General features: G+C 36.2%; 1 protein-coding gene across 6 annotated transcripts in view; it reads right to left on the bottom strand.

The window, feature by feature from the left end:
* The window catches only part of CDK8 (cyclin dependent kinase 8), a 121281-nt gene that overhangs the window by 52716 nt on the left and 53567 nt on the right, over window positions 1-14998 (bottom strand). For all 6 annotated transcript variants that reach the window (XM_030882642.2, XM_030882643.2, XM_030882650.2 and 3 more), the window contains exons 3-4: window positions 4956-5066; window positions 1530-1670 (exon numbers count right to left, since the gene is read on the bottom strand). In XM_030882642.2, coding sequence (XP_030738502.1) covers window positions 1530-1670; window positions 4956-5066 — 252 coding nt within the window. The remainder of the gene's footprint in view (window positions 1-1529; window positions 1671-4955; window positions 5067-14998) is intronic.

The raw sequence follows: 14998 nt of genomic DNA, 5'->3' as shown, positions 1-14998 counted from the left end.
AAAATGTAGCGTTATCGTAGCATAATTAACTCTATGGGGAAAAACCAGATTCTATTCTTTTAGAATCATAAAAAAGGTCAGTAACTCAAAAGTAGTAATAGTTTTTCCCTAAGTTCACTCTACCCCTAAAAGCTGAAATTTATATTCAGTTTCATAGAGCGACAAAGGATTTTTTTTTTTTTTTTTTTTTTTTGTGGTACGCAGGCCTCTCACTGCTGTGGCCTCTCCTGTTGCGGAGCACAGGCTCCGGACGCGCAGGCCCAGCAGCCATGGCTCACGGGCCCAGCCGCTCCACGGCATGTGGGATCTTCCCGGACCGGGGCACGAACCCGTGTCCCCTGCATCGGCAGGCAGACTCTCAACCACTGCGCCACCAGGGAAGCCCACGACAAAGGATTTTTCACATTCATGTTCTATAAATTCATTGTTTATAAATAAAATAACCTAATTCTATTAAAAATAAAGGAAAATTTTTTGCATAAGGGAAAAAGTTATTTCAACCAAATTTCTGATGTGTTATTGGTCCTACTCTAAATGGTTTCTAGATTTGACAACTGGAGATAAACTAACTACCACTAAACTTATTTCAAGATTTACTGAAGACAGATGAAAGAACTAGAAACTAAAACACCTGACTGAAGGCCAGAGACTGAATGCAGAGAGCATTCAGAGCAGCCTGGAAAGAATATCTGCGTGAGGGGCAGAGCAGCTCCACCTCCAAGTTGGCGACGGGTTTTTTCCTAATGTACACATGTGACTAGAGACCAAGTCATCACTTCCAGTATTGTGTTTATAATTGTTTGAAATGAAGGCACACTTTACTAGAGTTACTACATTACGCAATATGAAAGGGGAAAAGGGGAATTTGAGATTTACATAATTTAAATCTATGAAGATTTAATGAACAATGCACCATTTAATCACCAATTTAATGCTATATGGGTTTTTTTAAAAAAGGGCATAAACTATTCTGCCATGTGAAATAAAAATAAAGTCAGTTTCTGAAGTTTCTAAATTCGTAAAAATTTATTGCAGCTTAACATGACAAGGCACTCAATAATGTACTCAATCATGATTATTAAAGGCTGTTGGCAGAGAGACTGCTACTAACATAGTGGGTTTAAAAATAAGCAGATGAATGCTCCTCTTCTAATATACAACTTAGGATACAGTAGGCTCCAAAGGGTTATTTTCAAGTTACTCATAAACATACCAACTTCTAGAGTTTGCCTGGCATATAATATTCAATGTAAAGCAGGCCAATACGTTATTTACAGACTTGAAGAAAACCCCGAAAGCTTAGCAAAACAAATGTGCCCTCTTTCACCTCTTCAGCACCAGCTTAACGTATGTCAAGAAGCAGGATGCATTACACAAAAGCACAAGGCTAGGCTAGTTTTGAGACTAGCATTCCCACTTCCTCTATAAGGTTTGCAGGCCTGTATAGCACTGATATCTAGAGACAACTAAAAAATCATCCAACTCCAAATGCATCTTTCTGGCTTAAACCTAACTATATTTCAACTTACCAAATCCCTGTGCAACACCCAGTTAGCATGCAGGTAGTGAATCCCATCTAGGATCTGATACAATAGTGACTTCACCATTCCCCGAGGTAACTGTACTGGCTTCTTGTTTGCTTTAGACGCTCTGTGAAACTTGATTATATGCTGAAACAAAGAAAAATATCACCAGAAGCTTAAAAAAGGAAAGACAGTTTGATATATAATATTTTCCTAACAGAAAAACACTCAGGGATTTCCAAAGATTTGAAAATATAATTTCACGTTCTGCTGGATAACATAAATAACCTTAAATTTTCCAAATAACTAGAGCTAAAATGTCATTTCCTAAGCATATGATACGGTCTCAGAAAATAAATGATGACAACAGAGAAGTAATGTGATTTTATTTTTAAAGTATAATTAAAAATTACTTTCAGAGTTACTTGACCCCTGTTTATCTGGTGAAAATTTTCAAGAAAAGAGTATTTTTTATTCTGCAGTGATTAAATGAAAAAAAAAAAAGAACAGATAGAGTTCTGGTTGGTTGACATAGCATAGATGTGGTACCTATTTACAATACATGAGTTATAAAGAAAGCAAATGGGAAAATATTTCAATTAAGTACACCCAAGCACAAAGGAATAACACGTAAATGACCAATTCACACTGGACATAATTAGAAATATGAAAGCTTCTTCAGACGAGGAAAAAAAACAGCCTTGTAACATCCATCAAAGGTTTCTAGGTATCAATATAATGTTAGTGGACATCCGGTAAACACAATACCACTTTATAAACAGAAAAATCATTTTACAAATAAATGTACCTCAACAGAAACAAGATACAATGTTTCAAACTCTCGACAGGTTTCATTTTAATTAAAGTTCTCTTAAACTGCAAGAAAATCTACAAGTCAGCTGCAGCCAACTCTGCTGTGTGCACCACTGTGCACATGCCTGTGTCTAACATGCGCAAGAGCAGACTCCTGACCAGTATTTGTGAGGGAATATCAGGCGTATTCTTGAACTTAATAAAAATAATTAAAAGAGGAGTGAGATATTTAATATTATACATTAACCTTTTCATTTCTACTTTCTTATGATATAGAGGTAGAAAATGGGTAAGAAATAACTAATGACTAATGAGTGAAGGAGTTTTATCTTCCAAAGAAAAAATAAAAAGCAAAGGTTTATTTCAGAAGGTAAGGGGTATCAGTCAGTACATATGTAGTATGATTAATCTATGCTTTCGTAGCAGCATTACATTATGTTAACTTCCTTCTCAGTAATTTTTTTAAAGTATTTAAGAAAAGGCAAACAAAACAGAGCTACAATAACTCTTAATAATCTAGACTGTTTGTCACCTATCCTAAGAAATGATGTGACAATCAAGTCTGTTCACCTTAAGAAGAACCAGTGGCCCTCAGAGCTTAAAAAAAAAAAATTAAAATACATTAAAAAAATTAAAACCTGCCAGAGTAAGAATGAAAGGAACAAATATTTAGGGAGGTAAGATAACCAACTGATGCCATATACCACTTCTTTAGTTATACTCTCATTAGGGTATTACATATTACTTTGTAACCAATATTTTATAACTACAAAAAACTACAGTAAGAGAATTTTTTACCTTCATTTTTATTCCAGGGCAATATAACAAATGTGCACTATGTATACCATAAGGTTTCACCAACACCTAAGTGATTTCTTTAAATGATCTTTTTACTGCAACTGTTTTCTTACCCTCTGCTGCCTTACCCCATCTAATTCATTTCAATATCCAAATTAAAATAAGAAAATAAAATGGATAAAGAATAGGTTTTAATAAAATTGAATCACCATTTGGTTTTTATTAAAATGAGCACTTAAAGTACTTATTTGGCTTAAATGAGTATTAATAAGATGATGATAAAGCCAATGGTGACTATATGCACAACATTACATGCAGTATAATTTGTGAAAGCATAATTATACCTACATATAAAATTAAATATTACATACCAGTTTGTGAGAAACCATAGTGAATACAATGCGATCTCCTATGCTCAACTATGTTTTATTACAAATCACCTTTACAAACCAGCCTGGATATTTTCTCATAAATTTGGATTATATAATTTGATTTTGTGTTAGATTTCAGTATGATGAATGTTCAATTCAATACTGGCCACCCTGATGTAATGAATTTTTATTAACAGAATCCTAATTTGATTAGATCTCTTTTAAAAGAACAGAAGCCAACAAGAAAAAAATATTTACAACCAGTATGAACCCTGGACAATAGTTTCATAAAACAGAGAGAAAATTTCATGTGTCTATTTTCTGTTTGAAAACAGTTCTTTCCAGACAACTTACAAAAATAATTTGAATCAAACCACATTTAGTCATGGAAAACAGGAATCTACAAACAGTATGAAAACATTTTTTTCTAAATCTGAAAGCATATGACACCAAAATAAGTTTCAGTTTCTGAAGTCTGTTAAAGTTAAAATTATGTAAATGAGGATACTTCTGGAAATTAGCAAAAGAGTTTAAAACTATTTAACTATTTTCAGAAGGTGAATTTACTTTTAAACAGTTTTACTAGGATTTGTGCTAGTTTTATTTCAAAATTTTGTATTTGCATTTACGAACTACAGCTGAATGAAAGAATAAATTATTTTGAAGATTTTGAAATTGAGCCCGGATACTATAATCCCTTGCATGTTTTCTCTTTTATTTAGCTCAATAAATGCAGTCACGCTAACTTAGTAAATATAGATAGGATGCAAAACACAGTGAAATATTTAAAGACCTTATTACTTAGTAAATATCAGAAAAATATATCTCACAGTACTGAAGTAGTTGCTAATGAATTAACTTGACGTAATACTGGGTTTTGTTTACTTGTTTTGTTTTTTAAACTGAAATCTGTGTTAACATGTTCTTCACCCAAGACTGATCAGGATATAAGTTTTGTATGTTTCAAAATTATTTGGGCTATCCTATTATAGATTTTCATCTATATATATCATTAATCTTATCCCCAAGATGGCCTTTCAGGTTTTTTTTAAAAAATGTAGCTGTTATATTTAATAAAGGAGTAAATTTTATAGTTACTTAAGGCTTCTGTAAATCCTATTTTAAAAATAATCTGCTGAGGGCTTCCCTGGTGGCACAGTGGTTGAGAGTCCACCTGCCGATGCAGGGGACACGGGTTCGTGCCCCTGTCCGGGAAAATCCCACATGCCACGGAGCGGCTGGGCCCATGAGCCATGGCCGTTATGCCTGCGCGTGTGGAGCCTGTGCTCCGCAAAGGGAGAGGCCACAACAGTGAGAGGCCCACGTACCGCAAAAAAAAAAAAAAAATGTAAATCTCATACGAAGATGAGCTCCCAAAATTGTTTTCAGTCAGTCCCTCTTAATCCCCAACTGAAACCATGGCTCCATGTCCACCAACAATTCACCTTACCCAAAGGTCATGTTCAGCGTAGTCAAACAGAAGCCATACTTTCCTATCAGCATGAGACAGAAACACCTTCTGAAGAGAGATGACATTTGGATGCTTAAGCTCTCGAAGTAACTGCAAAACAAAGGCGATTCATTAAAAATCTTTGCCATAAAAATAGCATTAAAAACCCCATACCATTTGTAATTCAAAGGCAATACAAACCTAATGGCAATCAATCCTAAAATTCTAATAAGTACCCATACAATTTTGAGATGCCCATAAAAATGAGTAAAAATCAGTGGAGAAAAGATACTGAAAAGATATAACTGTGTAAATCTGTCTGTATGGTAGCTATTGTTTAGTTGGTTTCTTTTTTTGTTTTGTTTTAATGTTTTTATTATGGTAAAATATATACATAACATAAAAAATCACCATTTTAACCATTTTCAATTCAGAAGCATAAGTACACTCACAATGTTGTGCAACCGTCCCCACTATCCATTTTAGAACTGTTTCATTATCCTAAACAGAAACTCTGTACCCATTAAACAATAACCCCCCACTTTCCTCTCCCCCTCAGCCCCTGGTAACCTCTATTCTACTTTCTGTCTCTATGAATTTGCCTATTCTAGGTACCTTATATAAGTAGAATCATACAGTATTTGCCCTTTTGTGTCTGGTTTATTTCACTTAGCATAACGTCTTTAAGGTTTATCCATGTTGTTGCATGCATCAGAATTTCATAGCTTTTTAACGGCCAAATATTGGGTTGGCCAAAAAGTTCCTTCGGCTTTCAAGTATAAATTAAAGACACATTTTTCAATTTCACCAAGAACTTTACTGAACAACGTATTCACCGTTTTGCTCCACTACTTCTGCCATTTTTCAGGCAACTTCATAATTCCATCTTCCCAAAACTTTTTATCTTTTTGAGCAAAGAACTGTTCCAGGTACCTTTTACAGTCTTCCAGGGAATGGAAATTTTTTCCATTAAGAGAATTTTGTAAAGACCGAAATAAATGGAAATCCGAAGGTGTAACGTCTGGTGAATACAGCGGATGAATCAGAACTTCCCAGCTAAGCTGTAACAGTTTTTGCCTGGTCATCAAAGAAACATGTGGTTTTTGCGTTATCGTGATGGAAGATCATGCATTTTGTTGACTAATTCTGGAAGCTTTTCGTCAAGTGCTGCTTTCAGTTGGTCTAACTGGGAGCAGTACTTGTTGGAATTAATCGTTGGGTTTTCCAGAAGGAACTCATAATAGAGGACTACCTTGCAATCCCACCATATAAACAACCTTCTTTGGATGAAGACCAGCCTTTGGTGTGGTTGGTGATGGTTCATTTCGCTTGCCCCACGATCTCTTCCATTCCACATTACTGTACAGTATCCACTTTTTTTTTTTTTTTTTTGCAGTACGCGGGCCTCTCACTGCTGTGGCCCCTCCCGTTGTGGAGCACAGGCTCCAGACGTGCAGGCTCAGTGGCCGTGGCTCACGGGCCCAGCCGCTCCGCGGCACATGGGATCTTCCCGGACCGGGGCACGAACCCGTGTCCCCCGCATCGGCAGGCGGACTCTCAACCACTGCGCCACCAGGGAAGCCCCAGTATCCACTTTTAATCACCCGTCACCATTCGTTTTAAAAATGGAACGTTTTCACTACATGTGAGTAGAGAATCGTATGCAGAAATACCTTCAAGAAGGTTTTATTCTCTTTAACTTATGCGGAACCCAAACATCAAAGCGATTCACACAACCAAGCTGGTGCAAATGATTTTCAACGCTTGATTTGGATATTTTGAGTATGTCAGCTATCTCCCAAGTGATGTAACGTTGATTGTTCTCAATTAAGTTCTCGATTTGGCCGCTATCAACTTCAACTGGTCTACCCGACTGTGGAGCATTGTCCAGAAAGAAACCTCCAGCACAAAACTTCGCAAACCACTTTTGACACGCTCAATCAGTCACAGAACCTTCTCCATACACTGCACAAATCTCTTCTTCGTTTCAGTTGTGTTTTTACCTTTCTTGAAATGATAAAGCATAATGTGCCAAAAATGTTGCTTTTTTCTTCCATCTTCAATATTAAAAGGCTACACAAAAACTCACCAATTTTAATGTTTTTTTTTAAATGCACACTAATATGACAGCTGTCACAATACAATCTAACAAAATTGATTCTAATGAAGTTAAAGACAACTCAGTGTTACTAGAGCTGTCTTACGGGAAAACTGAACAAACTTTTAGGCCAACCCAATACATTCCATTCCATTTATATACCACATTTTGTTTATTCATTCATCAGCTAATGGACACTGGTTGTTTCCTCGTTTTGGCTACTGTGAATAATGCTGCTATGAACATTGGTGTACAGGTACCCGAGGCCCTGCTTTCAATTCTCTGGGTAAATACCTAGGAGTGGAATTGCTAGATCATATGATAATTCTATGTTTAACTTTTCGAGGAACCACCAAACTGGTTTTCACAGCAGTTCTACCATTTACATTCCCGTCAGCAATGCATGCGAATTCCAATTTCTCCACACCCTCACCAACTTTTATTTACCTTTTTAAATTTTCTTTTTGTAATAGTCACATCCTAATAGGTATGATGTGGTATCTTGCTGTGCTTTTGATATGCAATTCCCTAATGACTAATGATAAGCATCTTTTCATGTGCTTACAGGTATATCTTCTTTGGAGAAGTGTCTATTCAAGTCTCCTGCCTAATATCTAATATGCGGGCTCTAGAGTATAGGCTCAGTAGTTGTGGCTCATGGGCTTAGTTGCACGCGGCGTGTGGGATCTTCCCGGACCAGGGCTCAGACTGTGTGGATTCTTAACCACTGTGCCACCAGAGAAACCCTCTCTGCCTATTTTTGAATTGGGTTTTTTGTTGTTCCTATTGAGTTGTAATTCTTTACATAGTCTAGATATTAATCCCTTAGCAGATATATGATTTACAAATATTTTCTCCCATTCTACTAGTTGCCTATGTTTTGACATCACAAAACAATTAAACTTAAAACAAATCTGTAGCTTGTAATTATTTAAAAAAATTATCTACAGTCGTCCCTCAATATTTGAGGGGGACTGATTCCAGGATCACCCCTCAACCCCACCCTGCCCTAGGAGGGTACCAAAATCCCCCAATGCTCAAGTCCCTTATACTTTAAATCATCTTCAGATTACTTATAATATCTATTACAATGTAAATGCTATGTAATTAGTTGCTGGAGCATGGTAAATTCAAATTTTGCTTTTTGGAACGTTCTGGAAATCCCCCCCCCAATATTTCCTATCCATGGTTGGTTGAATCCATGGATGCAAAGGGACAACTGTAACAGCAACAATAGAAAATACAAAATTCATCGCCACCAAATATCAGATAAGAACTAAGATCTGTAACTCTGTGAGATACAGTACCTATTTTTTCTATAAATTACAAAGGAAAGTTGAATAAAATTTTGTAAACTTTTCACGAAATAATAAAGAGCTTATACAGACAGAAACTTGCAAGTAGAACACATTTGCATGGGTTTATTAACCTTTCTCATCTCCTAGAAAGACATTCTTCTATTTAAAATCTTTCATCTCCTTATTTTATCTCCATTTAATAACCCAAGTGGCACTAATGATCCGTAAGTTAAAAAGCATTCCCACCCCACCATGCAAAAACAAATACAACAGCAACAATGACAAGAAAAAACTTCTCATGAAGCCTGATATTCTGTCTCTATCAGTTAGAACTGACTTAGTGCCTTGCAAATGTGTTCCAAATACATGACAGACATGTAAGAAAGCCAAGGTTTTAGAACTTAGGACTTCAGTACCTTTTCTAAGAACACTCTTCACCAAAACAAGTATCAAGGTAAATGTAATGTTAACAATATATTAGGGGCTCTGAAATGAATTCAGCAAAGGAAAGACTATGAATGGACTATATATTAAGTCATTTATATTAATGATTACTCTCTGGAAAGTGATGGTTATTTTATTCAGGAGCAAGATTAAATTCAAGTTATATATTTCTGCTTTCAGAATATAATTTACAACTTATGAAACTCCAGAGATATACACAAGTTCTCAGAAACTTAAGGTCAATATCTAAAACTGACCATTTGCTAATTAATAAACAAGGCAAAGAATGTGATACGGGAAAGCCTGGACTTCAGGGTCGCCCAAGCTCAGCCAGCTGGCTGGAAGAGTGGACCTGGCCCTAAGTGCACGTCAGTTCTGGGTCAGGGTTTTCTCCATTACCTCACAACTGGAACACACTTCTCAGCTGGGCAGCTATTTCAAATCCTTTCTGGAAATCAGCAGGGTAGAAATTATAACAAACAAACTCCAAAGCTTTGGCAAAAGCTCTCTCCAATGATTAGAAACCTACATATAAAGCTATTCTTAGATGTCACCTCCATCTCACCTCCAAGATGAGGTTTAGCTCTTGTATTAAAAAGGAAACAGCAGCAACCATTTTATTAAGCTCTTCCTAGGCGCCAAGTATGGGGCTAAGCATACAACATGCGCCATCTCACTTAATCAGGAATTACCCTATGAAATATTTATACTCTTACTTTACAAAGAGGAAATGGTGGTGTAAGGGGATTAAATAATTTGCTCAAGGTCACATTCCTAGGTAGTGGCTAGAATCAGGATTCAAATGCTTTCAAAATTAATTAATTTCTAAAATACAGAGTAATTTGGTCTAACAACAACACGTCCCAAGACCTAACACCCAGGGGGAGTAATTCTTATCATCCAGAGACACAGATATTTTAAAAATATACTAGGTTATGAACTGGACAATGGTAGGCACTGTGTCTAGCTCAGCACCGTACTGCTAGTTTCTAGCACACTGCCTGGTACGTGCTCATTAAATACCTGGTAAAGACATGAATAACTGAGTTCACGAATAAAGAAAATACACCAACTAAAGGGCATCATACAACACACCCTTTGGCTTCTAAACTGTGGGCTAAGATCAATGCTTTCATCAAAAAATCAATCCACTTTTATTTTTAAAAAATCTGATTAGTCAAATATTAAGTCTTTGAGGGCAATGATTTTAATAGTAAGTGCTATTACTATGGTAGTAAGTAATGGTAAGTGTTATGGGCTGTCCTCCCAAAATTCTTGTGTTGAAGCCCTAACCCCCGGAACTTCAGAATGATTCTATTTGGAGATAAGGCCTTTAAAGAGGCAATTAAGTTAAAAACAGGTCAGTAGGATGAGCCCTAATCCAATCTGAATGGTGCGCTTACAAGAAAAGGAGATTAGACGCACAGAGAGATGACCACATGAAGAGGCCACAAGAGGGTGGCCACTTGCAAATCAAGGAGAGAGGCCTCACAAGAAACTACTCTGCAGGCACCCTGATCTTGGATCAACAGCCTCCAACAGTAAGAAAATAAGTTCCTGTTGTTTAAGCCACCCAGTCTGCAGTATTTTGTTATGGCAGCCTTGGCAAACTAGTACAGTAAATACCTATTACTACTGAGTAAGTACAACACGCTATGCTGGGAGATGGGTCTCTGCGGGATTGGAGATGGAGCTGAGAGTCTCAGTGGCGAAATGCCTCTAAGTAAATATTTACACTGAAGCACTTCCAAAAGACCAGGAAGCTGGGCTACATTTAGCAGAGCTAATGCCTGCCACATGCCAGGCCCTGCGGCAGATGCTGCACTAGGTGCCGGGATATAAAACGTGCTGAGACCTTCCGCTGAAGTCCTCTGGCAGCAGACAAGTTCAAGTGAGCAGGCAGTTCGCGTGCTGTGGCTGCAGCAGTGCTAACTGGCATTGACTGAGGAACTAACGTGCACCCAGAGTTTACTGTGTCCCAGAAGTGACCTACGCTCCTCACACACTAAAACCCTATGAGATAACTATTATTCTCATTTTACAAAGAGGAAACTACAACACGGGGAAATTACATCACCTGCTTTGGGTCCTACAAGCCAGTTGAGTGGTAAAGCCAGAATGGGAGCTCAGGTAACCCGGAAAGGGTCTTAAGTGCTCCATGGAACCCCGTGAGGCGGGTGCTCCGACACTGGGGGTGGCGAGCAGTTTTCATACCTGATGGGCTTCAGCACCCCACACAGAGCCCATGGGCTGCAGATGCCTCTTCTTGGCACTGTATAAGATGTTCTTGCCTTTTTGAAAATTTTATGTCCAAAAATGTTTAACGGAAAAAGGTTTAAATAAATTTATACAATGGTTTCATCACAGAAACCACCTAAGTTTTCCTAATTCTACTGGGAATAAAATCTTATAATTTCCTGAGTACTAAGATCACTGGTAAAAATACAAATGTTTTAAAACATCATTCGTCATAAACTTAATTCATTCTAATTAATGCCACACAATATCACCCTTAATCTGAACTCTAAAAGTACAAATAAAAAATAAATAGCATTTAAAACTATCTTGTCAATAAATACCACTTACATGGTGAGTGAGAAATAGGTAAGAAAACCTCTAATATTCTCAAAATAACATTGATTTCTAATATTAAAATTTTACAATATAGCAAAAATAATAAATTCTAAATGTATGCCCTAAGTATGAGAGTTGAGTTGAAATTACTATAAAAGCATCAGTAAAATTATTCCAAAATTATTTGTTTTTTTTTAAGCTGTGGAAACTTTTCTTCAATTGAATTCTTGCAAATTAATTAAAGAAAAATTTAAAAAACCTGAGGTGCCTAGGTTAAAGCAGATGTGAGCTTTAACAGCAGCTGAACTACAAGGCAGCCCCTTGGTACACCGAGAGCCCACTGAAGAGTTCTGAACACCACTAAGCTAAAGGGATCATGACTCACAGGAAGCTCTGGAAATACAGAGCAGGCCTCTTAGAATACAGTGAGGATGAAGACATGCAAAGCTCTTCACTTCAGTAGAAAGTCTCGGAGTTCTTTCCTTCTTCCCTCCCTTTTACAATTATTTACTAAACAAAAGACTATGCGTGAGAGCTAGCACACACTGGTGAAGAAATGCATTCCAGTCAGGCAGAGGTAGGACCACAAACAGAAAATAAGTTAACAAAAAATAAAAAGAAACTCCTTGTAATTATAATTTGTAATAAATGCTATGAAAGGAACAAACTGGGTGTAGATCGTAAGAGAATAATGGAGGTGACTGGTGGGGAAACCAGACTTCTCAGACAATGGACTTCCATAATAAATGTGAGGTCTGAGAAGACTTGTCAGACAGATGGGATCCTTTTTCCTTTTGAATTTTTATTATAGAAAAATTTTCAAAAGTAAATAGAATAGTAAAATAGAACCACCCCCATGTATCATCATCCACTCACAGCCTCTCTCATTTTATCGATATTCATATCCGCTCCTCCCACCCCACCCTGAATTATTTTGAAGTGAATCTCAGACATATGATTTCATCTATAAATATTTCAGTATATATTGCTAAAATATAGTCTCTTTTCTCTGACTGCAACAGAAAAAAATTAGTAGTTGACAACAATAAATTATCTGGAAAGCCTCACATATTTAAAAATTAAACAATATATTTCTAAATAATCCATGAATAAAAGAAAAAAATACAAAGAAAATGGAAATTATTTTGTACTAAATGATAATAATAATACAATGTGACAAAATTTGTGGAATGCAAGTAAAACACTACTTGGAGGCAAATTTATAGTTTTAATTGCTTATATTAGAAAAGAACTGTTTTTAAAAATCAATGACCTAACGGTCCACCTTAAGAAGATAAAAAAGAGGGACTTCCCTGGTGGTCCAGCGGGTAAGAATCCACGCTACCAATGCAGGGGGCCTGGGTTCGATCCCTGGCCAGGGAACTAGATCCCACATTCATGCCGCAACTAAGAGTCCATGCCACATCTGAGAAGTACGCATGCCACAACTAAGAAGTCCGCATGCCGCAACTAAGAGTCTGCATGCCGCAGCTAAGCATGCCACAGCGAAGATCCCACGTGCCGCCACTAAGACCTGGTGCAGTCTAAATAAATAAATAAATATTTTAAAAAAGAAGAAGAAGATAAAAAAGAAATGCATGCTAAAAGTAAGTAGAAGAAATAATAAAGATAAGAGCAAAAATCAATGGTATAGACAGAGAACACAAGTCCACAATGAAACAGGGACACCACTATAGGAGCCACATTTGTGAAAAGATAATAAGAATATTATTAGCAACTTTGTGCCAATAAATTCAGTAACAAACAAAATGAACAAATTACATAAAAAATAGGACTTATCATACACAAGACCAAATATTAAATGTGAAGAGCTCTATATCTATTAGGGAAATAATATTGGTCGGTGAATTCTGTCCAACATTCAAGGAAGAATAACTGCAGCCATACAGAAACTCTGTCAGAATGCAGAGGATGAAGAAAGGCTGCCTAACTTGTTCCGTGAGGACAGCACAACTTCGATACCAAAGACAAAAACATTACAAGCACGATAATCACAGGCTAACGTTCTTCAAAAGACCTAAAACTCCTCAGCAACACATTAGTAAATCAAATCAAGTGATATATAACCAAGCAGGGTTATTTTTGCAAAATATATATTATATATATAGGGTTATTTTTGCAAAATTATTGCAAAACTGCAAAACTGGGTAAATGTTAGAAAATTAATCAATGTAGTCTACCAATATAACAGAATAAGAGAAGAACTATATAGTCATTTCAGGACATGTAGAAAAAAAGCATTTGATAAAATTCATTACCATTTACAAAAAATAGAAGGGAACTTCCTAAGCCTGACTGATGGTATCTATAAAAAACTTATAGCTAGCATTTAACTTGATGGTGAAACACTGAAAACACTTTCCCCCAAGACTGGGAACAAGTAAGATGCCTGCTCTCACCACCATTCAACATCTTCTGAGAGGCTCTAGCCAATGCAAAAGAAAAAAATCAAAAGCATAAAGAGAGAAAGAAGTAAGACTATTCCTATTCATAGATGACACAATTACTTATGTAGAAAATCCCAAAGACATCACCAAACCTACCAGTGAATTTAGAAATATAATGTATATATTTTTAAAAAATCAATTCTGAATACAGAAGCAAATACAGAAGCAAACAAGTGGAAAACAAAATTTTAAAAATAATCCCATGTATAATAATGTCAGAAAACATAAAATCCTTAGGAATGAATTTAACAAGTGTGTAAAGCCTCCACACTAAAAAACTATAAACATTGTTGGGAGAAATTTTTTAAAAGCCTTAAAAAATGGAAAAGTATGTCTTTCTAAGCCATGAAAGAAACACATACTTTCATGGCTTAGAAGTTTCAATATTATTAAGATTCAATTCTCCCTGAATTGATGCAAACCATAATGTTAGCAGGCATTTTTTAGAAATAAAAATTACTAGCCAATTCAACAATGTACATGCTAATGCAAAGGACCTAAAATAGCCCAAACAATCCTGCAACAAAAAATAAAGCTGGTGGCATTATACCACTTCACTTCAAGTCTTGCTGTATGTAAAGTAGAGTTATCTGGTATTGGCTGAGGATAGACAAAGTGATCAATGGAACAGAATAGAGCCCAGAAATAGTCCAACACTTACAGTCATTTAATTGTTTACAAAGATGCCAAAGGAATTCAATGGGAAAGAATCTTTTCAAAAAATGATGCTACAATTGTACATTCACATGGGGTGAGGGGAGGAGATGCTCAAACATTACATCAGACTACAAACAGAAATGAAGTGAACAGATCATAGACTTAGAAGTAAAGCTAAAATTGTAAGGCTTTAGAAGAAAACAAAGGGAAACATCTTCACAATTAGTGAGTAGATAAAGATTTCTTCAGCCAGACACAGAAAACAACAGTCATAAAAGGAAAACACTAGTAAATGAGACTTCATCAAAATTAAAAATTTCTGCTCACCTTAGGTTGAAGAACCACAATCAAGTACGTTAAAAATAAGCTTTCATACTCCTTATTGTGCTTAACTGCATTTACAGTTATCAAAATAGATAAAAAGCTAAGAATGTCTGTTCCTGAAATGAATGGAGTTTTGTTTGATGTTAAAACTTTTTGCTGAAGAATAATAAAGACAGAGGA

The sequence above is a fragment of the Globicephala melas genome, chromosome 18 (assembly GCF_963455315.2).
Source record: "Globicephala melas chromosome 18, mGloMel1.2, whole genome shotgun sequence".
NCBI lineage: Eukaryota > Metazoa > Chordata > Mammalia > Artiodactyla > Delphinidae > Globicephala > Globicephala melas.
This window is presented reverse-complemented; position numbering and strand designations above follow the sequence as displayed.